This window comes from Neofelis nebulosa, chromosome X, assembly GCF_028018385.1.
Source record: "Neofelis nebulosa isolate mNeoNeb1 chromosome X, mNeoNeb1.pri, whole genome shotgun sequence".
NCBI classification, from domain to species: Eukaryota; Metazoa; Chordata; class Mammalia; order Carnivora; family Felidae; genus Neofelis; species Neofelis nebulosa.
In genome coordinates, this window is record NC_080800.1 from 126,931,588 (window position 1) to 126,958,776 (window position 27,189).

The 27,189-nt window shown below is 46.0% G+C and overlaps 1 protein-coding gene across 1 annotated transcript; it reads left to right on the forward strand.

Moving 5' to 3' along the window:
* TKTL1 (transketolase like 1) lies at positions 1-26,229 on the forward strand. The gene is made up of 13 exons (XM_058713154.1): positions 1-223; positions 4,345-4,462; positions 8,820-8,917; positions 10,303-10,494; positions 10,575-10,702; positions 11,923-12,116; positions 16,545-16,709; positions 19,138-19,294; positions 19,657-19,787; positions 21,421-21,504; positions 23,760-23,856; positions 23,989-24,108; positions 25,378-26,229. The coding sequence occupies exons 1-13, from the start codon at positions 87-89 to the stop codon at positions 25,548-25,550; spliced, it is 1,794 nt and encodes a 597-aa protein (XP_058569137.1). The 5' UTR covers positions 1-86; the 3' UTR covers positions 25,551-26,229.
* The last annotated feature ends 960 nt before the right edge of the window (positions 26,230-27,189 follow it).

A 27,189-nucleotide genomic window follows, 5' to 3' on the forward strand; every position in this document is an offset into this window, starting at 1 on the left:
CAGAGAGAGTCGCACGGCGCCGACTCACACGCTCCGCGGACCCGCTTCGCGGCATTCGGTCCTCAGACGCCGAAGAGTTCGCAGCTATGGCAGACTCCGCGGTGAGAACCGCGACGGCCGAGGAGGGGACGAAGCCCGACTGGAAGACTCTGCAGATTTTGCGAGACATGGCTAATCGCCTGCGTATCCATTCTATCAGGGCTACCTGCGCTTCGAGCTCCGGGTAAGGTTCCCCCGTCAGAGGCATCGTGGTGGCCGGCGCGTGAGGTGTAAGGGAGTCGTTGGGAGGTGGGCGGGCAGGCGGGCTTGGTCGTAGAGGCCCCGTTTGGGGCCGCGGGGGGAAGCATGGACGGGCCCGCGTGGCCGGCGGGTCTGCGCTGGGGGGAGGGAGGCGGGGGGAAAGGGAGCGGCTCCTGTGGTCTCTCCCACTGAGTAGCAGGCAGCCCAGAATCTTCCGGGCCCGGCGGGGAGGCGTCCTGGGGACGGCCTCGGGCCAGAGTGGGAAGGGGGCGGCGTGTGGCCGTGGCGTTGTGTGTGGGCGGCTGCCCTCGACGCCGGCGTCCCGGACTCAAAAGCGAGCCGCGGAGAAGGCGGCGGGTGAGTGGGAACGGCCGCTGAAGGCGGCTTTCCGGTCCCCTGGCGTGTGCCAGGACGGTCGGGTTCGTCGGGTTCGTGCGGTCGCGGTGTGGTAGCTTTTCCGTGAGGCGCGCAGGCGGTGGGACGGTTCGCGTTCCCTGGGGGGCCGTGCTCGTGCTTGAAATTCACCGGTGAGGCTGTTGGGGCCATGTTTTCCTGTGCAGAGAGGTTTTGGACTCCTGGGTCAGGCTTCTCCTTAGTCACGGGTGTATTTCAAATCTCTATTTGGTCCTTAGTGTTCTTGAATTTTCTGCTTCTAGAAGTTTCTCGGCTGTTAGCCGATTTGTACAGTTCTTCGTAGTACCGTCTCTTCCCTTTTACGGCTGTATGGTTGGTAGTACTGTTTTTGTCCTCATTTTAGAAATGAAACTGGTGTTTTCAAATCAGTAAATTTTAAAGTTGAAATGTCTTCGTTTTTGTTAATTTTGGTCATGTTCTTAAACAGTTAGCTTTTGTTTTTATTGATTTGTTCTACTGGCTTTCTTGGTCTCCATTTCTGTTCTAATTTTTTATTTTTGCTCTAATCTTTATTACTCTTGTAGATTTGGGTTTAATTTTGGTAGTTATTATGTTGTAAAGTAAGGGTTTTGATTCTTTGATCTTTAGTTCTTCACGAAAGCATTCGTAGTTGTAAATTTATTAGTATGGCTTTTGTGTCCCATAAAGTTTAGTGTGCTGTTTTCATATTCCAGGTTTTTTTTTTTTTTTTAAGTAAAAATAAATTGGGGAGAAAGCTCGCCGGCGGGTGGGATGCTCGTGGGGGGGAGGGGTGGGACGCTCGCGGGACGCTCGCGGGGGGGGGGGGGGAGGGGTGGGCGGGACGCATGCAGGCCCTCATAGGGGGAGGGGTGGGGAGAGAGAGAGCGTGCATCTTAAGCAGGCCCCATGCTTAGTGTAGAGCCAGGCTCAGCCAGATCTCAGGACTTAAGATCCTGACCTGATCACGGAAATCAAGAGTTGGGCTCTTAACGCACTGCGCCACGCATGCGCCCCTCCAAGTATTTTCTAATTTCTCGTCTTTTGACATATTGGCTGGTTAAGAGTGTGGTATTTAATTTCCACAAATGTGTGGATTTTCCAGTTTTCCTTCTGTTAGTAATTTCTAACTTCAGTGGTGAAATAAAATACATTCCATGATTATCCCTTTTTTCAAATAAAATCTTTTCAATACTGAACTATGGTATTAAGATTGCGTAGATGAATTTAAGAACTAACTGCGTATTTTGGGTTTTTTTTTTTTTTACTTTCATTTTGCTCCCTTCGCCTACAGAATTAATAATGGTTTGCATTTCTTCAAGGTGTCTATCAATTTTTTTTAATTTTTTAACATGTAACAATTGTAAAATTCTTGTCCTCCACTTAGGGAATACTTGCGAGGCAAGGGGTTTAAGTCTCTGCTTTGTAATTGTGAAGTTTGAAAAAAGAGATGATTAATACATGTGAGCTGGGCCTAAAATCTTTTCTGAAAGTTGCGGCAGGGGTTCTAGAGTGTTGGTTTTGTTCCCCTGTCCTGTCTCCTCTTCCCTTCTGGATTAATGGACTGGCTGGACTCCCAGGCCAGCTGCTCTCTAAGAACAGCAGTTACTTTGGATTTCAGTAAGGACCTCCAGTTATTCCACCCTGAGAAACTTGGGTCTCACCGTTCACTTCCTAAAAGAAAATCATTTTAGGTAGTATGTGATCTTCGCAGTGTTTTTTTTTTTTTTTAATTTCCAGTTTTATTGAGATAATTGACACCTAGTTTTCTGTAAGTTTAAGGTATACAGCATGGTGATTTATGTATATCATGAAAGGATTGCCATGATAAGTTAACATCTGTGTTATATACATAGAAATCTTTTTTCATTGTGATGACAACTGTTAGGGTATACTCTCTCAAATATACTATACAGCAGTGTTAGCTGTGGTCATTATGCTGTACCTTACATCTCTGGTAGTTATCTTGTGATTGGACACTTGTACCTTTTGATCACCTTCATCTAATTCCTCCCTCTCCCATCCCCTGCCTCCGGTAGCCATAAATCTGATTCTTTTCCTAGGAGTTTGGAGGTGTTTTTGTTTTTAGATTACACATGTGAGTGAGGTCAGCCGGTATTTCTTTCTCTGTTGACTTATTTCATTTAGCATAATGCCCTCAAAGTCTGTCCATTTTGTCACAAATGGCAAATAGCCATTTGATATACATATCACATCTTTGTTAATGGACATTTGGGTTGTTTCTATGTCTTGGCTGTTGTAAATAATGCTATGGAAAGATGGATGCAGATTTTCTTGACATAGTGTTTTCACTTCATTTAGATATATTCCCAGAAGTAGAATTGCTGGATCATATGGTAGTTTAATTTTTAATTTTTTGAGGATCCTCCATACTGTAAATTAGTTGCACTAATTTACAATCCCACCAACAGTGCACATGAGGATTCCCTTTTGCCCACACCTTGGCCAGCATTGGTTACCTCTTGGCTTTTTGATAGCCATTCTAACAAGTGTGAGGTGATACCTCCTTGTTTTAATTTGCTTTTCTCTGATTAGTGATTTTGGGCATCATTTCACATGCCTGTTGGTCATGCATATATTTGGGGGGGGGGGCGTTCAGGTTCTTTGCCTATATTTTTACCTAAATTTTTTTAGGTTATTGGGTTGTATGAGTTTTTCTATGTTTTGGATATTAACCCCTCATCAGATAACACGATTGGTAATATTTTTTCCTGTTCTGTAGGTTGTTTCACCTTGTTGATGGTTCCTTTGCTGTACAGAAGCTTTTTAGTTTGATGTAGTCCCCCTTGTTTATCTTTTATTGCTTTGGCTTTAGCTGTTCTGTCTAAAACACAAGGATACATGTCGAGGTTTCTTCCTATGTTTTTTTGTAGGAGTCTTAATGGCTTCTGGTCTTACATTTAAGTCTTAATTTTATTTTAAGTTAATTTCTGTGAGTGAACACTAGCATTATAGTTTCATTTTTTCACATGTGATATCCAATTCCCAGCACCATTTATTGAAGAGACTGTTCTTTCTGCATTGAATATTCTTGGCTTTCTCATCAAATTCTAGTTTCTCATACATGCATGGGTTAATTTGTGCTTCATGGTGTTTTTGATCAATGATCTCAAAGATAAATTCAGATAAGTAAAAGACTACTCAGGTGCTGATAGTCACCAGATGAACTTGCCCCAAGTATACAGGTGCTCCATTGATAGAGGGGGAGCTGGTCTTGAAGATATTGCTCTCCACAGGGAGAGAGGTTATGAAGTTACTGGGCCTTATAGCATCCTTAAAAGCCATGAACTTGGGGCGCCTGGGTGGCGCAGTCGGTTAAGCGTCCGACTTCAGCCAGGTCACGATCTCGCGGTCCGTGAGTTCGAGCCCCGCGTCAGGCTCTGGGCTGATGGCTCGGAGCCTGGAGCCTGTTTCCGATTCTGTGTCTCCCTCTCTCTCTGCCCCTCCCCCGTTCATGCTCTGTCTCTCTCTGTCCCAAAAATAAATAAAAAACGTTGAAAAAAAAAAAATTAAAAAAAAAAAAAAAAAAAAAGCCATGAACTTGGGAGGCAGTGGCCCTGCATCCCTTTTCCTTGGCTGGATTCTTCCATGCCTGGGAGAAAGGACTGCTGCTTGTAGTATGAGAAGCCTGTGTAATAAAAGGCCTCCTTGTGCACCGGGTCCCTGGTGAATCACCTGTGAGAAATGACCTGTACCATGTCTGTCTTTAAGCCATCCCACGTCCTCCAGTAGTGCTGCTGAGGTCATGGCCGTGCTGTTCTTTCACATCATGAGGTATAAACAGGAGGACCCGGAGAACCCAGATAATGACCGTTTCATCCTCTCCAAGGTAAGTCCCCACAGGAGCCCGGAGCCTGCCCAGTTGTTTCTTAAAAGTCCTTTTCATGGGGCGCCTGGGTGGCGCAGTCGGTTAAGCGTCCGACTTCAGCCAGGTCACGATCTCGCGGTCCGTGAGTTCGAGCCCCGCGTCAGGCTCTGGGCTGATGGCTCGGAGCCTGGAGCCTGGAGCCTGTTTCCGATTCTGTGTCTCCCTCTCTCTCTGCCCCTCCCCCGTTCATGCTCTGTCTCTCTCTGTCCCAAAAATAAATAAAAAACGTTGGAAAAAAAAAAATTTAAAAAAAAAAGTCCTTTTCAAAGCCACCACGTGGCAACAAGACCGGAAATGGGCTATTTATTTTTTTGGTTCTTCTTTGCCTAATGTCTTGAGTCTCTTCAGTCTGCTGTGACAAAATAACTACAGACTGGGTAGTTTATAAAGCATAAAAGCTTATTTCTAGTAGTTTTGGAAATGGAAGTCCAAGATCAAGGCACCAGCATGGTCACTGCTGGTGGGGGGTCCTCTTCCTGGTTGCAGATTTTTTATTGTACTCTCACATAGAAGGGGAAGTAGTCTTCTTAGGCCCTGTTTTACAAGGGCACTAATCCCATTTGTGAGGGTTCTGCCCTTGCAACCTAATCACCACCCAAAGACCCCCCCCCCCCCAACCTCCTGATACCACTTTCGGCCTTAGATTTTCAACTTCAGCGTTTTGAGAGGCACAAATACTGAGACGATAGCACCTTGTAAAGATTTAAGAGATGTTTTAGCAAGGATTGTAGTAGTGGAAAGGATGCTTGTGGCAACTGGCCACCCTTCCTTTCCTTTGTTGGTGCTCTGCCTTATGCCACCTAGCACTAAAGCCCCCCGCCCCCCCCCAGGTCCCCAGCAGGGTCATGCTCCCATCTTCTGCCACCTGGGTAGAGGTGGGCAACATTAGTGGATCTATGTTGAGCTCAAGGAAAATTGAGTTGAATTTGGAGGGATATTCCACCCGACAGTTAGCTTTATTTTCTATTTCTCAGTAAATTTGACCTGACACAATGGGAGGATTTTCTCATTATACTAGGTGTAGCACCAGGTATCTCATGACATTGAGGGGCAGGAAAAGGGAGTAATATTAAAAGCAGGGTTGATCTGAAAGAACATTCAGTTCTTTTGATGTTGTCTGAAAGTTTGTGTTCTGAGAGAAACATTTAAAACTCAGCCGGCGTGTACAAATAGAAACCTCAGATCTGGGTAGTGGGTGTTAGTTTAGAGAATAAAGTCAGAATATGGGCATGGCTGAAGTACCTGGGGTCATATTTATGACCCATGTCTTGGTGTCTGAAATGTGATTTCAAATGAGGTTTGGCGAAAGAAAATTTCTGAGCCTGTAGTGTAGAAAAAGCAAGATGAAGCAAAAGTGGTCCCTTAGCAAAAAACCTAGGTGAAGGGTATATGGGATTTCGTTGTACTATCCTTACAAGTTTTCTATAAGCTTGACTTTTGCAATAAAAAGTAAATGGGGGCGCCTGGGTGGCTCAGTGGGTTGAGCATCCGACTTTGGCTCAGGTCATGATCTCACGGTCTGTGGGCTCTGTGCTGGCAGCTCAGAGCCTGGAGCCTGCTTCAGATTCTGTGTCTCCCTCTCTCTCTGCCCCTCCCCTCTCATGCTCTGTCTCTGTCAAAAATATTTTTAGAAATTTTAAGTAATAAATGCAGATGTACAAACAGCATGCGCACACAGATCTCTGGTTTAAAACCTGTAAGATGGGGTGCCTGGGTGGCTCAGTTCAGAATTCGACTCTTGATTTCGGCTCAGGTCGTGATCTCAAGGTTAGCGAGTTCAAGCCCCACATCTGAACTCTGCCCCTCCCCTGTGTGTGTGCTTAGTCTTTCAAAACTTAAAAAAAAAATTAAACTGTAAGATGGCTGGATTGTCTTGTAATTGTTGCTGTCTTCGTGGGATAAAGAGGCTTTCTGGCATGCGGTAGCAGGTTGGGCACTGTTCAGCTGCCAGAATTTATGGCTTCATCAGATTTAAGAAGCAGGTGAGTTTGGAAGGAAAGAGAAAACACCTAGGAGTGTAGTTCGTCTTGGCATTGGCTGAGAATGGAATAAATGGACTTGCTATGGCAGAAGAGCCACAGTCTTCACGATTGGTACTCCTGGGATGTGAATGTCCGGCACCAACAACTGCATCAGGAGGCTCACTGTTAAGGCCTGGCAGTATCAGTATTGCTGACTATGAGGTGCTGTGAAGGCTTCTGGGGAGGTTTTTGTGATCCCTGTATATCCACTTCTATCTCGCCGCAGGGCCTTGTTTTTTATCAGCTGTTTCTCCAACCAAGCAGGCCAGAGAAGTAACCAAAAGTTCTTTTTGTAAACTGGTTCTTCAAGCATATTTTGTGCCAGAACAAAGGTAAGAAGTGCCACCTGAAAGAGCAGTCTTTTCCGAGTGTGCATAGATAGCACCTCGTATGCCTTGTATTCTAGCTCTTGCTCCTCCCCCCAGTTGTGAGTGTATCCCCCCCTTGCCACAGTGTAAGGGTTCTTGGGGAAGGTAAGGGAACCCATGTGGGGTGCCTCCACCATGCTGAGCGTTGTGCTGGTGCTTGCCAATCTTCTCAATCCTATAGTCTCCTGATGCCTGAGGGGGACTCTTTAGCAGAACTAGAGACATCAGGAGAGACTTCAGCGGGATGGTTCTGCAGGGCTAGGAGTACAAAACAGAGGGAGTCTCTGGGAGCACAAAAGTGTGAAGAAAGCTAAGGACAGTTAAGAGCCCTGGGCGGAGCACGACGAGAGAAGGATCAGAGACTAACAAGTACCGTTGGCCCATCCTTGGTACAAAACACCTCATTATTTGCTTGAATGGAGGGGACATTTGAGTGGAGGAGGAGTCAGACAGGAAACCTGGGTAACCAGCATGTTGGATGGGCTTGAGCATCCTGGATCCAAGGGAAGTGAGGGTGTAGCTAGTTGAAACAGATAGTCCAGGAAAGCCTCGAAGCTGACATTTGAGCAGAGACTTGGGGGGGCGCGTAGTGAGAGGGAACTGTGTGCCTGTTTAGACTCCTCCACTTGGGGGATAGGGAGCTGTGAGTGCTAAGGCCCTGAGACAGGTGTATGCCCAGGGCATTCAAGGGATGCAAGAAAGCCAGGGCATCCAAAGCGATGGCAGGAGAGAGTAGGACATTATGGGGGCTGGAGAGTGGTGTAAGAACTTGGGCTCTACTTGGCACGAAATAGACCTTGGACAGCTCTCTGCAGGGTGAGGAGTGGACCTAGGTTTTGACAGCCTCCCCCTGGTGGCTCTGTTGAGAATAGGTATGGGGGGAAGTAAGGAGGTTAACTGCAGTGAGAATTGAGATGTTTGTGGCCAGTTTAAGATGATGGCAGGGGAAGCAGTGAATAAGTTCAGTGTGTCTTCGGAAGCTTGGGACCTTTGACACCGCCTTGTGGCACTCAGAGGGCATTATCTTTATGGATAGTAATAGCCTGTGCATAGACACAGGAGGGGAGAGGAAGCAGTGGTGTAAAGTGATTCATCTCTGACATGAGCACTTACAGATGACCGCTTCTGAAATCTTATTTGACCTGAGTTTTACAAACCAGGGAAATTGTAATCTTCAATTCGGGGGGCGCAGGGCACAAGTGAACGAGGGGCAGAGAATCCCATGCAGGGTCCACACTGTCAGCACAGAGCTTGAAGTAGGGCTTGAGCTCACCTGATGCAGGACTTGAACTCCTGAACCATGAGATCATGACCTGAACCAAACTCGGATGCTTAACCAACTCAGTCACCCAGGAGCCTCCATTTTCTTAAAATGTTTATTTTTGAAGGGGAGAGAGTACAAGTGGGGGAGGGGCAGAGAAAGAATCCCAAGCAGACTCCACAAACTGTCGGCACAGAGCCCACCTCGGGGCTCAGTCTCACAAACCGTGAGATCGTGACCCAAGCGAAGATCGAGAGACGCTTAACCAACTGAGCCATCCAGGCACTCTGGTGTTTCAGAACCCACATTCTCCAAAGAGATTGAACATCTGGTTTGTGCAGGACTACACGAAAGGCTTTGTGAAAATGGCAAGGCTCATGCTTACATTTTCTGCTTTGCTCTTAGGCTCTGTTTAGGCTGCTGTGTGAAGAAATTTCTCTTCTCTATAATTCCACAGGTCCATCTGACCTTGGATTACCTATGGCTCCCCCTGTGTTTGTGATGTTGATCTGAGACTTGGGGTGCTATGTGGGTGTGGTAAAGAGAAATCCACCTCAAAGGGTGGGAGGGGCCGTGCCAGAGAGCAGCCTGTGCTCCATGCTGGAAGTTGGACTGATAACTTGTGTCCTGTAGGTATGTCTAAGTTCATTTGGTCCCTTCTCTTACAGAGGCTGTCATTTGTTGATGTGGCAACCGGATGGCTTGGGCAAGGACTGGGGGCTGCTTGTGGGATGGCATATACTGGCAAGTACTTTGACAAAGCCAGGTAAGGCTCTTATCCACTGTTTACCTGTCCCCACCACACCCCTCAGGCACTTTGGCTTTACTTATGGTTTACTAGTTTGGGAAGACCGTGATTGTTTAGAAAGGTCAGGTTCCCAAGTGTTCTAGCAGTAGAGAAATTGTGTTTCTGTAAACTGTTCTGGCTTCTCTGGTTGGATTCTAAGTGCTGCCTGTAGTGTATAGACTGGTTTATTTCTGTTGCTCTTTAAGAGTGACATGTTTGTGTTTTCCATTTCTCCTGAGCCTCATTATAGAGCTAGTAGCTGGTCCATTTGCGACTCGTTGGGCCCCATTGTATGTTAATAATCAAAGAGTTCCTTTTTTAGAGTGGTTCCACCAGTGTCTTTCCTACAGGGGTATATGCCCAACTGCCGCTGATCTGTGAGCAAGATGGGGGTGGTGCTGGGGGTCTCCAGGGTTGGCCGTGTTGGTGTGCATGTTCTCCCGAGATGCACCGGACGTGCCTAAGTCCAGATCCAGTCACATCTTGGTTCCATCCCAGGTGGCCCCTTTGGAGGCACTTGGTTGTGCTTCCTCCACTGCTCAGGCAGCTACCCTGTTCCATCTCCCAGGAGTCTGTTAGCGTTTTTATCTCATTATTACCTGTATTAGTCCCTATCCTGTAATCAATTTTTAAGCTTTTTTTTTTAATGTTTATTCAGAGACCAAGCGTGAGCGGGGGAGGGGCAGAAAGAGAAGGAGACACAGAATCTGAAACAGGCTCCAGACTCTGAGCTGCCAGCATAGATCCCAGTGCAGGCTTGAACCCGTGAACCATGAGATCATGACCTTAGCTAAAGTCAGCTGCTTAACCGTCTGAGCCACCCAGGCACCCCATTAATCATTTTTTTAAAAACTTTGCAGCGTTTTGGTGGGGTCTAGGTTGTGTCTTATTGGTCTTAACGTTTTTGTGTTTTTGTTGTGGAGAAGTTCACGGTTTACAACAGAACGTATGCTCCTGAGGTACAGTGTTTTGTTGTGATTGTTGTAAATAAATTTGTTAGATTAGAAATAGTGGTTGTGCTTAAAACGGAGCTTACCAAGAAACTGTGTATATGAATGTTGTTTGGGTGTTTAAGGGGCTACTTTCTCCACATCCCCTGTTTGTGGGTCCCAGAGACGTGGCAGAAGAATGCTAGAATAAGAAAATTAGCCCAAAAATCCATCTTGTGAGGCCCAAGTTTTTAAAGCTGTGTTTCCTTAGCTTGTAGAGTTTGGACAGAACTGAAAAGAAAAAGTTTTAGGAACGTAATGATGTGTGAAGCAACTATTTCATTCTATTCCTTTGTTTTTCTCCATGAAATACATTTGCTTGAGTGCTCCAGAAGAGCCCTCAGCAGGGTCTTAACCTTTCTTGGCTTGCCCTAGCTACCGGGTGTTCTGCCTCTTGGGAGATGGTGAGTCCTCAGAAGGCTCCGTCTGGGAAGCATTGGCTTTTGCTTCCCACTACAATCTGGATAACCTTGTGGCCATCTTCAACGTGAACCGCCTGGGCCACAGTGGTGCCTTGCCCCTTGAGCACTGCGTGGATGTCTATCAGAAGCGCTGCGAAGCCTTTGGGTAACTGTGTCCTGTTTTATGTCACCCTTTTGCCCCATTCCCACTTCACCTTGTAACCTAGCCTCCTCCTGGGTTGACAGGTGGAATACTTACGTGGTGGACGGACGCGATGTGGAGGTACTGTGCCAGGCGTTCTTGCAGGCAAGTCAAGTAAAGAACAAGCCCACTGCTGTAGTTGCCAAAACCTTCAAGGGCCGGGGCACTCCAAGTAAGCAAATGTTTCTTTTCTGCTCGGGTTTATTGAAAACATCTATCTGCACAGCAGTGTGGCAGGAGGAGACTCAGTCTGGCCAGGCAGACATCTGGCTTAGTGCTCAGTGATCCCACCTGTAATGTGCTGGAGGCCCTTGCTCTCCTTGGTCCTTACACATAGTGGGTCTGGTTAGGGTTGGAGGGGAAGCCCAGACCCCCAGCAAGTGAGCAGTGATTTTTCTGTGTGCAGGAGGGAGTAGCTAGGAGGATAGTCCATCAGAGGACTGGCAGAGAGCGATTTGCATAGAAGTGCAGAGTGAGAGAGAAAGCTATTATATGCGTGAACAGATATGCAAATAAGGGCATGTACACTTGTCTGTGCCCACACTCTCTGGGAGGACACCTACAGACCTGGTAATAGTGGCACTCCTGGAAAAGGTACCTGTGGAACTGAGGGTCAGGGAAGGAAGATGGGGTTTTGAAAGTCTGGCAGATTTCAAAGCTGTACCTGAAGTCATTCAAGTATAAATAGTTGCAAAGGGTGTGATCCCTGCTTTAATATCTGTGCTTTAGAATAAAATTGTTTTATGACTCTTCCTTAAAATACAGTCTTACTGTGGTGTCCCCAGTTCAGTAAATGGCCACTTGACCAGTTTGTTCCTGGGAGAATTCTGGGTATTATCCTTGCCTTCACCTCTCCCTTATGTGCCCCCTACATGCAAACACAGTCTGTCATCGATTTGGATTGATTCAGGTTGATCTCAGATCTGCTTCTTGCTCTCCGTTTCTCATGCTCAGACCCAAGTCCTCTCTCCCTAATTATAGTCTCCCCAAGCCAGTCTCCACACGGCTGCCATGGTGGTCTTTGTACATTTAAGAGCTCATCAGTCACCTCCCCACTCCAAATTCCTCTGTGGTTTCCTATCTTGATTCTGACAAAACTCAAACTCTTTATACGCACAGGATCCTCCATGGTCCACCCTGCCTGTCTCTCCAGCTTCCTATCCCACACTCCCCACTCCATTCACCAGCATATGGGCCAGTGCCTCCCCCCAAGAACCTCTGGGCCTTTTCAGGCTGTCCTCTGGGGCTGCAGTACCAACTCGGGCTCCCTGTGCCAGGTTTTTATTCTTGTGAGTCCTCAGCTAATATCTTTTCCATAAGGATGTCTTCGAGATGATCTAACAGACACTCCATTATGTACTTCTGGAACAAATGTCTTTTATTTGGTTGCAGGTATTGAAGATGCAGAAAATTGGCATGGAAAGCCAATGCCAAAAGAGCGAGCTGATGCAATTATCAAACTAATTGAGAGCCAGATACAGACCAACGAGAATCTTGACCCAAAACCCCCTATTGAAGACTCACCTCAAATCAACATCCTAGGTATAGAAATGATCTCTCTACCTGCTTACACAGTTGATGAGAAGGTAGGCAAACTGTTTTTTTTTTTTTTTTTTTTTTTTTTTTTTTTTTTTATAAATACCCAGGACTCTTCATTTACTCTGATCTCCATGGATGAACCAGTTATTAGATTGCATGACATTTAACTAAAGGTTATATGCAATAAAAATAGGTTTATCTTCTCTTTTACTATTTCTGATTTTTATTTCAAACTTCAGTCTGAATTTTCTTACTAGTCAATTGATACTTCTAAGCGTCTAGTGCTGTGTAGCTTTTGCTTGCAAAATTGTGGTGTGGCAGTCTACTCTGTGTGAAACTGCCACAATTCTGTGTCTACTTTAAGGGTTGGGGCCTGGCTGGCCAAGGTTTCGAACTTACCCCTGGATTACCGAAAGAAGTAGGTCAATTCATCAAAGACCAATTCTTCAAAAAGGAAACAAATTAGGTATGAAACCCTGCCATAACAGCAGACCCCAAATAGGCAGAGTCTTCAGGACCAAAGAAAAACAAGGTGATGAACCCAGAAGGAAAGAATTGTTTAGCCTTCATTTATTTGTTTCGAGATCTTTAGAGTGTTGCTTATGTTTTCTTAGCCTGGTAATATGGGTTAAAGTGAATTGATTACACCAGAAATTAGGGGGAAAAAAAACAGAAGAAAGGTGTTAATCAGGAAAATGCACATATTAATGAAAGGAATTTGGGCACCACTTTAACTGTTCATACTCTTAGAACTAATAGTACAACTCCTAGGAATTTATCCGGCAGAACTATCTATGCAAGTGTGCAGTTATGTCTAGAAGAATGAATGTTGGGGCACCTGGGTGGCTGAGTTGGTTGAGCATCTGACTCTTGATTTCAACTCAGGTCATGATCCCAGGTCACGGGGTCAAGCCCCACATCAGGCTCAGTGCTGAAAATAGAGCCTGCTTGGAATTCTCTCTCCCTCTGCCTGTCTCCCCCCACCTTAAAATAGGTAGTAAACTGATTTCAGCATTGAATGCTTATGGAATTGGAAAAACCCAGCAAGAGGCTAAGAGTTCACCCCAATTACTAAATTTTTCAAGTTGTAAAGCAGCATAAAATTGTTTTTGTGTAGAAAACCTTAAAAGGTGGGGGGCATCATATATTATTAGAAACCATTGAAAAGTGCATTTGGAGAAATGACACCAAATTGAAGGTGGAAGGTGGGATTTTGAGAACTTTTTTTTTCTTTATTTTTTGAGAGAGAGCAGAGGAGGGGCAGAGAGAGCAAGAATCCCAAGCAGGGCACGAAACAAATTATGACCTGAGCCAAAATCAAGAGTCCACCGCTTAACTGAGCCAGCCAGGTGCCCTTGAACTTCCATTTTTTTTAAAAGAGGTTATGTTTTTTATGAACAGGAAAAAATTAAGTCCGGTTCATAAAAAAATGAATGAGTTTAAAAACCAAGTCAGGGGCACCTGGCTGGCTCAGTCAGAAGAGCATTAGCTCTTGATCCTCAGGGTCCTAATAAGTTGGAGCCCCACATTGGGTGTAGAGATGACTTAAAAATAAATGGACTTTAAAAAATGGCGTGCCTTGGGGCGCCTGGGTGGCGCAGTCGGTTAAGCGTCCGACTTCAGCCAGGTCACGATCTCGCGGTCCGTGAGTTCGAGCCCCGCGTCAGGCTCTGGGCTGATGGCTCGGAACCTGGAGCCTGTTTCCGATTCTGTGTCTCCCTCTCTCTCTGCCCCTCCCCCGTTCATGCTCTGTCTCTCTCTGTCCCAAAAATAAATAAAAAGCGTTGAAAAAAAAAAGAAAAAAAAAATGGCGTGCCTGGGTGGCCCTGTCAGTTAGGCATCTGACTCTTGGTTTTGGCTCAGGTAATCTCCTAGGTTTGTGGGTTCAAGCCCCGTGTTGAGCTCCACACTGACCTTGCGGAGCCTGCTTGGGATTCTTTGTCTCCCTCTCTCTCTGCCCCTCTCCCACTTGTGCTGTCTCTCTCAGAATAAATATCAAACAAAACTTTAAACCAATAAACAGGACTGATAAGACATGTCTATTAGATTCTGGATCTAGAGGTCTTAAACCTAGAGCCCTCTTCATATTTCGCAGTGAAGTATCTCATTAATCCGCCAGAGTGTCAGCCCCACTCTGGAAGTGTTAGCCAATGAGGTTAAACAACAGTAAAAGACTCCCTCCTGACTAGGAGGAAGGCCAGCCTCTCATCATTTGTAGGTGATAAAGTTGTATGTCTGGAAAACCCAAGAGAATCAGCTGGAAACAGTTATAAATAAGAGTCCAGTAAAAGAGCTTGTATCAAAACTAATATATGGGGGTGCCTGGGTGGCTCAGTTGGTGAAGTGTCCGACTTCAGCTCAGGTCATGATCTCGCGGTTCGTGAGTTTGAGCCCTGCGTCAGGCTGTCTGCTGTCACTGCACAGCCTGCTTCGGATCCTCTGTCCCCCCCCCCTCTGCCCCTCCTTGTGCACGCGCTCTCTCAAAAATACTCAAAAAAACATACAAAGATTAACTCCTTTTTTATATTAACAAAACAGATGACTTTTGTAATGGCAAGAAAAACTAAAAAACTTAAATATGTAGGAGCTATATTAAGATACTTTTAGGGGCACCTGGGTGGCTCAGTTGGTTAAGTCTCTGACTTCATCTCAGGTCATGATCTCGTTTACGGGTTTGAGCCCCATGTTGGGCTCTGTGCTGACAGCTCAGAGCCTGGAGCCTGCTTCAGATTCTGGGTCTCCCTCTCTCTCTGCCCCTCCCCCCTCACACACTGTCTCTCTCCTTCAAAAATAAACATCAAAATTTTTTTTAAAAAGGTACTTTTAAAACCGTAGCCCCAAAAGAAACCCACATGCTTTGTATATATGAGATGCTCAACAAATATCTGTACATAGACCATTCCTGAAAAGATGCTACACAGACTCGTCCTTTCTGTCTGCCTCTGGGCAAGGGACTGGGTGGATGGCGGACAGGTGAGCAGGGAGAGGATGGCCTCTTCACCCGAGGCTTTCATAACTTGAATTTTGTACTACCTACATGAATTGTTTATTTTTAAAAATGTGTTTAGAGAAATGAACACAGACATGAAGAGACCAACCTTTTTCTTTAATGACTTCATTGAGATACGACTCTATATATAATCCATCCATTTGAAGTACAATTCAGTGGTTTAAAGCATATTAACAGAATCGTCCAGTTATCACCACACTCAGTCTTACAGCATTTCCATCACCCTCAAAGAAAAAAAAAACCCATGCCCATTAGCAGTCACCCTCCATTTCCCCCAGTCCCTAGTAACCACTCGTCTACTTTCTGTGAAATTGCCTATTCCGGATATTTCATATTAAATAGTCATGTGTGAACCTTTTGTCTGGCTTCTTAGCATGATGTTTTTGAGGTCCAACCCTGTTGTGGCAGTACAGTATTCCATTTTATGAATATACTATACATTTTGTTTATGCATTCAATCCTTGATGGACATTTAGGTTTTTTCTACTTTTATGGCTATTGTAACTGCTGCTTTGAACATTTGTGTGCAAGGTTTTGTTGAGATCTAGTTTCCTCTTGGGTATATACCTAGGAATAGAACTGCTGGGTCACGTGATAATTCTGTTTGACATTTTGAGAAAATGCCAAACCTTAATTTCTAGTAGAAAAACTCAATATTGTGAGAATGTCAACTATCCCCTGAATCCATAAACTCAGTTCAATCTCCATATCCTAATGGAATTTCTTGTTGGTATCATGATTCTAAAGTTCTATGTTTTAAGGGGTGCCTGGGTGGCTCAGTTGGTTTAAGCATCCAACTTTTGATTTTTGGCTCGAGTCATGATCTCACAGTTTGTGGGGTCCGGCTCTGCACTGACAGCAAGGAGCCTGCTCGATGGGATTCTCTTGCTCCCTCTCTCTGCCCCCCCCACTTGTGTTTCCCCCCCCCAAAATAAACTTTAAAAAAATGTTCTCCATTTTAATTTTTGCACTGTGCATTATCAGTTTTATAGTTACAAAGTCACAGGCGTTTGCATTTTGGGAAATTTAAGTATTTTGATAAACTTCTGTGAGGGGTGCCTGGGTGGCTCAGTTGGGTAAGCATCCAGCTGTTTCAGCTCTGGTCATAATCTCACAGTTCATGAGTTCAAGTCCACAGCAGGGCCTGTGCTGACAGTGTGGAGCTTGCTTGGGATTCTCTTGTCTCCCTTTCTCTCTGCCTCTCCCTCAAAAATAAACATTTAAAAAATTTTGTTTTGGTGAACTATATGAATGGGGGCAGAAGAATACGTTTTTTTTGAGAATTGCTACCCAGTGAACCAAGGATGGGCTTAAGATTGGCTAGCCATCCATTTTTGTGACACAAAAGGAAATTATTGATGAATTACAAATTTGCTTTCTTCGTTAAGACAAAAGACCATTTGTAATCCACAAAATTTCACCTTCTAAATCTGCTCTAGAAAACTCTACCGTTTGATTTTTCCAGGTAGCTACTCGGAAAGCATGTGGTTTGGCGCTGGCTAAACTGGGCCACGCAAACGATAGAGTCATTGTGCTGGATGGTGACACCAAGAACTCCACCTTCGCGGACATATTCAAGAAGGAGCACCCTGAGCGCTTCATTGAATGTTTTATTGCTGAGCAAAACATGGTGCGTGTACTGTGGGTGTTCCTTCTGGGTCTTCTCATTGACAGTGGCCTGCTGGACACAGGAGGCCAGCCCCGAATTACAGTTTTTCTTTCCATTTATAAAAACAAAGGTACTGGAGGAAAAAATGGCTCTGAGGAAGCAAGTCGAGAGTAGCTAGGCAGTTTGTGGGGTAGCTTCCAGGACTGCTAGGATTCATTTGGAACAAGTAGTATTTATCAATTTTTTTTGATTGCCAGGTTTTAAAAATAAGATTTTCTGTAGAATCCAAATTTCTGGATGCTCTTAAAGAGTAGGAAGATCTGTCAGCACCGAGACAGCATTACCTCCTGCCACCAGTTGGCTGGAACTAAGCAGGGGCCCCCTTTAGATGGGTGTCCACAGCCAGCTGGCCATGTCCCTGCCTCTGGCCACCCTGCACTTTCATTTATGGTGCTTCTCTGGCCCTGTTAGTATTAAAATTTAAGCTACCCTGTTAGGTAAAGTAGATCGTTACATCTGTAAGCATAAATACGTTTTTCTCTAGGTCTCGTTATTTCCATTTTGAATGGAAAAAATACAATCCATCATTCTCCAAATTGAGTCTCTTATCAGAAAGCTTGCTCCCCATCTCATTGATTCCTTTAGTTAGCAGCCTTCAGCATATACTCTGTACTGATGGGTTCCCACAGTGGGAAGAAAATTAGTAAAACTGCAACTAATAAGTAGTATCCAATGCCGTGTCGAACCTGGTGGCTATGGTAGGAATGTAACCGGGGCCAATCAGGGATGGTCTCTCAGTTGACATGACATTTAAGCTGAGATTTAAGTGATGAGTCGTGCACAGATCTGGAAGACAGCATTAACAGCAGAGGGCACAGCTATCTCTGCAGCAGGCCAACATTTGAACCATCTAGGGAGAAAAAGTGGCAGCATGGTGAGTACAGGAGGAAATTGGCAAGGTCACCAGGGGCCAGATCATATGGTGCTTTTACTGGCCACTTTCAGTGTCTTGGGTTCTTTTGCAGTTTACTGGGAAACCACATGAAATGTTTTACAAGGCCCTGCAATGTGAAGAATAGCTTGCTGGGGGGTGGGGTGACAGAAGATGGGGACTTGGGCCAGGTTGGAAGTAAGTGGACTCATCTGGAATCTCTTTGGGAAGAAGAGCTAACAGGATGCCATAAGGGTGGGTGTCAGGGCAAGAACCAAGGCTGGCACTCGGGGGTAGGCCAGAGTGCCTGGGTAGAGAGTGGTGTCACTTCCCAAGATGGACACGACTGGGGGAGAAGTGGATTTGGGGGCATGGGAGCTCTGTTTGGGCCCTGGGGGGTCAGAGTACTGGTTGGTAAGGGGTCAGGTAGTTGGGAGGATAGATCAGTTGTCTTCAAGTGTATTCTATGAATGTGTTTTTCTAAACTATGTATTCTTCTGCCTAGTTTTAAGATAAAATTTAAATTCTTGTTACAAATTTAAGTAGTTAACGAAAGATAGTTTCCCATATATTGAATTTGAGGCACTTTAATACTCAAATTATCCAATTAAAGATCATACAAGGACTCCTTAGTTGTCAGAAGCATTTCTATCTCAATTCTTATTGCTGTTCTGTTGCCGTAACTTTTTTTTATACATGAAAGCCTTTTATTGATAACCTGGAAGAGGCTGGGCAGAGGGTAGGAAGTGGGAAAGTGAGGATGGTATGAGAAGTTTTTTGTGAGGGAGAGCCCAGGTGAAGGGTGGTATCTGGAGGGGGAGGTGGAGATGGAGAGGTAGAGATAGAAGATACGAGCATATATTCGAGTGGTGAGAGAGTAACACGAGAAAGGGGCTGGATCCATGAGGGGAGGAGATAACTGCACTGCTGGAGATGCCCTTGAGAACTCAGGAGAAGGGTGAGATTCAGCATGGCAGGTGGGCCAGTGGGCCGTAGGTAGGTGCAGGTACCCTGTCTCCTAGCCAGCAGGTGGGTGGTTGGGGGCCGATGGGAGAGCCTCTGTTGTTCTCATTTCCCAGGAGATGCAAAGTGAAGGCACCATGTGAGGGAATAAGGAGAAGAGTGCAGAAGGGGACCTGTCAGGACTGTGGGGAGGGAGGCTTTGAATGTCCCGAGCTTTCCTGTCTTCTCTTCCCTATCTTCCTGACTTGAGGGAGCCAAGTCAGTGCCCCAATTCCTGTTATTTTCTGGAAGTTTGGGGGACATCAGGGGTTTGCCAGATTTCGGGTTTGCCCAGCTACGTGCCTGGGGAAGGATGAGAGGTGGTGGGGGGAATGTGGAGTAGAGATTATCCTGGGACACACTGTGCACTGGGGAAGGGAAAAGGAGGGGCAGGGTTCAAGCATTTGTTTTCCCTTTCACTATTGTGGTTTTGTTTTCCTAAGGCTTCCACATTCTAATTTTTTTTTTAAATAGGCCAACTCTTCTAAGGGTGTCTAATTCACATTTTTATTACAGGTGAGCGTGGCACTGGGATGTGCCACCCGTGGTCGGACTGTTGCTTTTGTCAGCACCTTTGCTGCCTTTTTGACCCGAGCATTTGATCAAATCCGGATGGGAGCCATTTCTCAAACCAACATCAACCTTGTTGGGTCCCACTGTGGAATATCTGTTGGTATGAGTTCTCAGTATCAGCATGTTTTGTTTTGCTTTTAGAATTTAAGGGCTTTTTTAATGCTTATTTTTGAGAGAGTGTGAGTGGGGGGGGGCAGCAGAGAGAGGGAGGCACAGAATCCAAAGCAGGCTCCAGGGATCTGGAAGGTCAGTTAGGATCCTAACCCACAGTGATGTCTCATGGGAGACGTGTAGCAGTTAACTATGGCATTATATTGGCCCAAGAATTGGACAGTTTTGTAGGGTTCAGCTACAAGTGTGGGCCCTCCCCCCATGGAAATAAGCTTTTGTTTATCCAGCAGAGGGCAGGTTCCCAGTTGGCCCTTGATCATGCGTTTTTGGGCCGTGGCTTTGCTTTCTCAGGTGAAGATGGCGCCTCCCAGATGGCCCTGGAGGATCTGGCCATGTTCCGAGCTGTTCCCAACTGCACTATTTTCTATCCAAGTGATGCCATCTCAACAGAACATGCTGTTTTCCTGGCAGCCAATAGCACGGTATTTTTTTTATTATTATTTTTGAGAGTGTGAATGGGGGAGGGGCGGGGAGGCACAGAATTGGAAGCAGGCTCCAGGCTCCAAGCTGTCAGCAGAGAGCCCAACAAGGGGCTCAAACCCATGAACTGTGAGATCATGACCTGAGCCGAAGTCGGACATTTTGACTGAGCCACCCAGGTGCCACACTAAGGTTTTTTGTTGTTTTTTTTTTTAAGGGGACACTGTTTAAGACGAAATGCTTCTGGGCTCCGCTGCTAGTTTGATACTGATGATTGGGTTTTTTCTCATTATTTTCTCAGTGTAAAGATCATATTTGTTATAGAAAATTTGGCTGTACGATTCCTTTAAGAGACAGAACAATTACCCCAAAAAAGTGATTGAGCATGTAGAACATAAACATGATCACGTTGTAAAAGACCGTACAAAAGGACACGGAACAGCTGACGGCCCATATGGGGCAGGGTTCAACACGGCGAGGAGAGTGCTCTGGGCGCTCCAAGGAAAGGGTGGCTGTCAGCAATGTCCTGGGAATGGGCTCCAGGAGGGATCAGTGATGTTGGCCTTAGACACATCCCATGCTGTCACCACCTCATGACATCCAGGAAGCTGGAGAGTGACCAGTGGGTGGCCAGTGTCTCCACTGTAGACAGACCTCTGAGTCCCCAGCCCAGGTCTGCCCTCCGAAACCTCTTAGAAGGGCAGGAGTATTAATTGTGCCCCACTTGCCCTTTTGCAAGTCTCCCACAAGGGCTGTAGATGGACTCAACCTAATTCCTGTCTAGAACCCAGCTGCAGGGCAGGCTAGAGGACAGTCTGAACCTTTTCAGCTGCTCCACCTAATGGTCAACAGACTCCCCTCACCACCAGCCCTGTGCCCACCCATGGCCCTGCATAGGCAGCCCTGGGCATGGTTGGGATAGAACCAGTGTTCCTAAACTAATAGTTTATAATATATAGTTTTTTAAAGAATGAAATATTACGAACTATTATGGCAAAAATTAGTTGTTTAACGTTGTGTTCTGGGATTTTTATTAAACATGAGTTCATGCTGTGGCCTGCATTTGTGTTCTGCAGAGAAAGAACAAGTCCGTGGGTATGTGAGAAAGCTTTCCTATGTCACTGAATGTGATAGCATAGAAGGCTTGTCACTGAGGGCATCTGCCAGGGTCCTACGTAGGTTTTTGCCTGGCTTGGTAGTGATCTGATCAGGTGCCACCTGACGTGTTTGCCAGTAGTTGTATAGATGTTTATCCTCTGCTCCAAAATGTGTGCTTTGTTTTTAGTGAAAAGAACTGTTTAGTCGTCTCTCTTCTCCCCCCCCCCCCTTTAAAACAAGTTTATTAGGGGCGCCTGGGTGGCTCAGTCGGTTAAGCGTCCGACTTCAGCTCAGGTCACGATCTCGCGGTCCGCGAGTTCGAGCCCCGCGTCGGGCTCTGGGCTGATGGCTCAGAGCCTGGAGCCTGCTTCCGATTCTGTGTCTCCCTTTCTCTCTGCCCCTCCCCCGTTCATGCTGTGTCTCTGTCTCAAAAATAAATAAACGTTAAAAAAAATTTTTTAAAAAAAGTTTATTAGTTGGAAATTTAGTTTGATTTTTTTTTTGTAACTGTAGCTCTGTTTTTAATTTACGCCCTAGGGGATATGCTATATTCGGACCAGCCGACCAGAAACTGCAGTTATTTACACCCAACAAGAAAGCTTTGAGATCGGACGGGCCAAGGTAAGATCTTAAGTCCTGTAGTGCCTTCTAGTATCATTTCATGTGGAGAGATCTGGTCTAAAGCTAGCACTAGGTATCCCTACAGTCAAGGCTTGATCCTTTCTTTGCTCTAGTTTAAAAAAAAATTCCATTGTGACCTTTACCTGCTTTTCCTCAGGAAGGAGCATTCTATCAGTATCGGCCTAAGCAAACTTTTTCCCTTTCCAAATGGAGTCTCTTCTTTGTTGAACTCTTAAAGTGGTAACAACTTAAAGGTCCTTGAGTTGTTGGGGTGTAAATTACCACAGCCTGGAGCTAAACGAAATAGTACAACCGATTTTAAATGAATAATGAATCTGTTAGGTTTGGGTTTTGCAGATCCAAGCCAGGAATAAAAGGGAACATGAATGTCTTGCCACTGGCCATTGTGTGGCACTGAAGTTGGTGGGATGTGGCCTTGCCCATGGGCCTGATAATGGCTAGCATCACCGGGCACTTGCTATCTTCTGTGTTCTCGCAAAAGCCCTAGAAGCACAGATTGGTAGCAGCCCTGTGTTGTAGGTGAGGGGCTTACTACGGGTTCACAGCAGCAAGACCAGGATTCAGACCAAGACATTGACCTGGTCTCTGTTGGGGGCCATGTATGTGCAAAGAACAGAACCAACAGCGTCTGGGGAGAAAATAAGTGACTCTGCTCTGCCACCTGGAGAGCAGAGCTCGCAGATGTTCTGACACATTTCCTTCCTGCCTTTCTTACGGCATATATGTATGTTTTATGTAGTTGAGATCATATTGCAGAAGAAAGTTTGTATGTTTTATCTTTTAAGCTTTTTTGGAATGTCATTCATACTTAAATGTGTGAAAGAGCACTAGCCAGTGTTGAAGGAACAACAGGTGACCTCTGACTTGATTGCTAAGAACTAAGCTGCTGGAGAATTCAGTTTGTAGTGCTCAGAAGGACTGTGTCTGAGTACTACTGAATGGCTTTAGTGCTGCAAAAAAGCGGGCATAACCAAATGTTCGTGACCTGCTGCTGGGTAGCTTGCCAGCACTGAATGAGAAAGCCGCAGTATTCATCTTCAGTGTTAACCACAGGTTCTGTTGTTCCCCTTACTCTCCTGCGGAAACTCAAGGCTGAATGTCTCTGAGGGTGGAGGTGGGGGTCTCGGTGAGTGACCTGTAATTTGGCAGAGCTTTCTCATAGCTTGTGTTCTTTTTCCCCTAATATTTGCCCTGTCCTGACACAATGAAGTACATTTCCTGATGGTAAAGGATGTGAGTTAAAATGTGTGTGATAATGTGTGTGGCATGGATAATTCAAGGGCTAGGTTTTGCAAAGGGGGTGTGCGTTACGTATTTATATGGACGTATATGAAAAAGTTAGGATATTCTCAATGGGGTGGTTTAGAAGCCCTGAATGTTTGTACTGTCAGCAGTGCTTAAGCTACAAGGAAACCTATACAAAAGGATGAAGTGTACTGTCAGCAGTGCTTAAGCTACAAGGAAACCTATACAAAAGGATGAAGTGCAGAATAGTTCCAGATGCCTTTGGTTGAGTTACTTTGGAGGAAATAGAAGTCTATGGAAAAAAAGCCAGGCCCCTGTCCTTGCTTACAGAATAGCTAGTGGGTGAGCATGTAGGCTTCGATGTCAGATGGGCTTGGCTGTTTGCCTCAGCCCTATCCTGAGCAAGTTCCTCCCACTCTGAGGTTTGCTTTCTCCAGCCACAGAATGAGCCCTCTAATGCATGGGCTTTATAGGGCACTTGGACATGCAAGGTGCTTTGCACAGAACATGTCACAAATGCCCCCAAATTATCCCCATTGACATGTTCATCGTCAGAGTCCAGTCTGTGTGCACGCCCCAACGAGATGTTGCGGGTGGTCCAGAAATAGTGCTGTTACAGACCCTCTGTGAGTGTGAGTCTGTGGTCTGCAGCATGTGTCCCATACAACTTGTTTCTGGCCCTCTGCCTTTCAGATCCGATTTGAAGTCCACCTTTGCTAAAGGGGCATTTTGGTATTCTATAAGAAGTTAGTGATTTGGCACCATGTATATCATGAAGCGTGATAGGTGAATTTGTAAAGTGAATATGAAGTAGGATTTATCAAAAAGAGTGTCGTTTGTCAGTGTGTTGATGCAGCTTTTTTTTATAGTGAATTATTAAGCAGTAAAATTGGTAGGATCAGGGAAGAGCAATGTAGCAGAGTGTTATCTTTGAGATGTGCTCCGTGCATAGTAACCACGGCTTTTTTGTTCAATGGGCATAATACCAGGTCGTCCGCCACAGTGTCAATGACAAAGTCACGGTTATTGGAGCTGGAGTGACACTGCATGAAGCCTTAGCAGCTGCCGAAGATCTTTCCAAGCAAGGTCAGTTGGTGGTTGGTGAACATTGAAGTTTAAGCTGGGCAGAGGTAGGACTTGGGCTGCCTCATGTGCCCCAGTTGGTCTTTTTATTCTAAGTCAATTTCACACATAAACCTGGCTATTGCTGTTTTCCAGATATTTCCATCCGTGTCATTGACCTGTTTACCATTAAACCGCTGGATACTGTCACCATCATGTCCAGTGCAAAAGCCACAGGTGGCCGTATTCTCACAGTGGAGGATCACTACCCAGAAGGTATGTGCAAGCCTTTGAGGGTCATGTTGAAAGTCTGCTTTGGTTAGAAGTGTTTTTGTTTACCATGATGGGAAGCGTGACCTGCTTCAGGGTGTCAGCCAGCCAGCCACTCATACAACAGTCTTTATTACTGCTCTTTGCAAGTATATCATCTTACGGGTCTCTTGCCCACCTACACCAGCTCCTCGCGGAGGGCGGGGGGGGGGGATGCCCATACTCATTTGTGTGACCCCGGCACAGTGCCTGGTCCCCGGGTGGCTTAGTGGCAGCACAAAGGAGTGTCTGTAACTCTCTTGCGGGCAGGAAGGGATCATAATGAAAAGCTTCACAGTTGCTCTTGAGTTTTGAATGATTAATAAATTGTTCCCCTCTCAAAATGGGAAATAGTGCCTTGCAAGCAGAGAACGTGGCAACTGCAAAAAAAAAAAAAAAAGTGTGCCTGGCAGGGAGAGGGAGGGAACTGGGAATGTCAGGTGGGGCACATGAGGGAGTGGAGAGTTGCATGTGTTCGTGTATCAGGGGCCCCAAGAGCACCCCCCCCCCCCCCCCGCATGATCACGGAGCACTTGATGGCTTTAGTGATCCTCTGGAAGCACTCTGCTCTCACAGCTGAGGTTATTACAAGGAGAGAACACACACCAGGACCTGCAAGGACAGAAGACACAGGTCAGGGTGAAGGACCCCACGTCTTGGGCTCCCTCCCTCCCTTCCGTGGGGGGACCACTGAGTGCTCTCCCTTCTCCAGCAGTGACAGATGTGTCCCTGGAGACCAGCGAACCCACTCAAGACTCCGCAGCATGGGTCTTATTGGGCGCTGGCCACATGGGCCCCCTCCGCCGGGCACACAGCAAAGCAGGTGTTCCTGGGTACTCACACCAGCCCATTGCCCAGGTGTCACCTGAGGACTAGCCTTGCAAGCAGCCTTGCTGAAGCTGGTGGCCTGCTGGTCATTCTTTTCTGTATGGTTTATTTGTTGGCATAATCGTTTTGGGTTTCCTGACAGCTTTAAGTATCTCAGCTTGCAGACCCCCGCATCTATGGAGCCCCAATTGAGTTCCTGTTGTAGTGGGGCTTGGGAGGAATTTGGAGACCCACGGTTTCGAATGAGACTTCTTTTGGCTAGCCGGAGGGTGGCTGTTGACGTGAATCAATGGCTGCTGAAGAATATTTTTCCCTAGGAGCCAGCAAATTCAAAGGCTTCTATACCTTGAGGCTTTAAGGCTGACCGGCTGCTTCCAGAACAGAGCCTCATGTCTCTTGTTTCCCCAGGTGGCATCGGGGAGGCCGTCGCTGCAGCTGTCTCTATGGAGCCTGACATCTTGGTCCATCAGCTGGCAGTGGCAGGAATCCCTCGGAGTGGGAAGCCCAGTGAGCTGCTAGATATGTTCGGAATCAGTGCGAAACACATCATAGTGGCTGTGAAATGTATGTTGATGAACTAAAATAGCTGTTAACTTCCGACATACTACCATTTAAATCTATACTGTTGTGCTTTGTTTTTATAAGCAAAGCAAGTTAACTACCTTAGGCTAGAACTACATATGCAAGTGTAACACTGATCTTTTAGTCATTATATAGTGTGTTATAAGGTTAAAAATAACAGAGGAGCTGACAAAACAACCACCTAATATGAAGTTTTCTGAGAGGACAACATGTAACTGAATTGGGCATCAGCTAGTGTAAATTTCCCAAATGTGTGTAGAAGTGAAGAAAGGCAAATTGAACCGTGCACTGCAGTCCCTCAGGCTTGGGACACTGTAGCACCCTGCCACACCCCGCTGTCTGAGTTCGAGAGTTTGTGCGCTGCCATCCTACCTGCAGCTTCCCGGGTCCAGTGTGACTGTAGTTGCCCTGCAGTGTCCTCCCGGTGCTTCATTTCATCTCCCCTCCATGGCCCGGCACAGAGGCCGCAGAGCAGTGGCAAAAGCTCTTATGATGTCCTGTGCTGCTTGCAGAGGGGACCCAACTAGTTCTAGTCCCCACACTGCACTCCCTTGTGACGTCTCAGAAATGTCTCATTTGTCCAGTGCCCAGACCAAATCTGATAGCTCGATTGCATTCCTCTACTAATACTTGTTACTATTAATACTAGTTACTGTTAATAAAGCATTTTAAAAAGCAGCTGCTCGATTCCATTTGTGTGATTCGGTTTCTGTTTGCTAGAAACTCCTTCCTTAATTAGAATTTTATCTCAACCAGGGGAGCGAGCCACGCTCTCCCACAACAGAAACCTCGGAAAGGAGGGTATGGAAAGGGTACTGGATGGGAGGTGTGCCGCTCGAGGATGGTGTAGGGCCGGAGCGGACTCGTTACTTCAGCTGTGAGCACAGGACTCCTGTGGCTGGTACACAGGAAGAAAACAGCCAGGGAACTTAGAGGTCAGTCCAAACTTGAAAACTAAAATTGACGGGAAGTGTCTGATATGGTTCTAATTTTCATTGCCCTCATGAAGTGCTCGTCACGGGGTCTCTGTTCTAGAATGTATGGTAGAGAGCCCAAAGAACTGGCCTGGCACTTGGAGTCCCGCTTCTGCTCCTGCCCTTCTAAATCACTGTGAACTGGTTTCCTGGCCTGTACCATTCGCATGGCCGTTGCTGTACTTGTTTCCAGAGATTTCAAAAACCTGTATTTTTCTATAAAACAGTTGACAGTGGATACAAGATAAAAATATATAAACACACAAATACTAAAAATGTCACTGGATCTTTGGTAAAACACAAGGGTCACTGTAGAAAGTTCAGAAAAGCAGAGGAAATTCTGACCTCTCACACTCCATACGATTCACCCTTTAAACTGCACAATTTAGTGGGTTTTCGTATACTCAGTTTTGCGACTGTCACCCTGGTCAGGTTTAGGACCTCTGCATCACTCCAAAGAGAATCCCTGAACCCCTTAGCAGTCACTCCATTCCCCTTCCAGCACCTGGCAGTCACTCCTGTATTTTCGGTTTCTGCACATTTGCCTCTTCTGGACACTTCCTAGGACTGCGGTCATACAGCATGCAGCCTTCTGAGGTCTGGCTGCTTTGTTTAATGTAACGCATTTGGGGTTCGCCCACATCGTAGCGTGTGCTGAGACTCC

Excerpts from the sequence above, each read along its gene's own strand:
- TKTL1 (XM_058713154.1), top strand. The coding sequence starts at position 87 with ATGGCAGACTCCGCGGTGAGAACCGCGACGGCCGAGGAGGGGACGAAG. Across the intron at positions 19,788-21,420 it reads TCCTGGCAGCCAATAGCACG|GGGATATGCTATATTCGGAC; the intron begins GTATTTTTTTTA and ends TTTACGCCCTAG. Across the intron at positions 24,109-25,377 it reads GGAGGATCACTACCCAGAAG|GTGGCATCGGGGAGGCCGTC; the intron begins GTATGTGCAAGC and ends TTGTTTCCCCAG.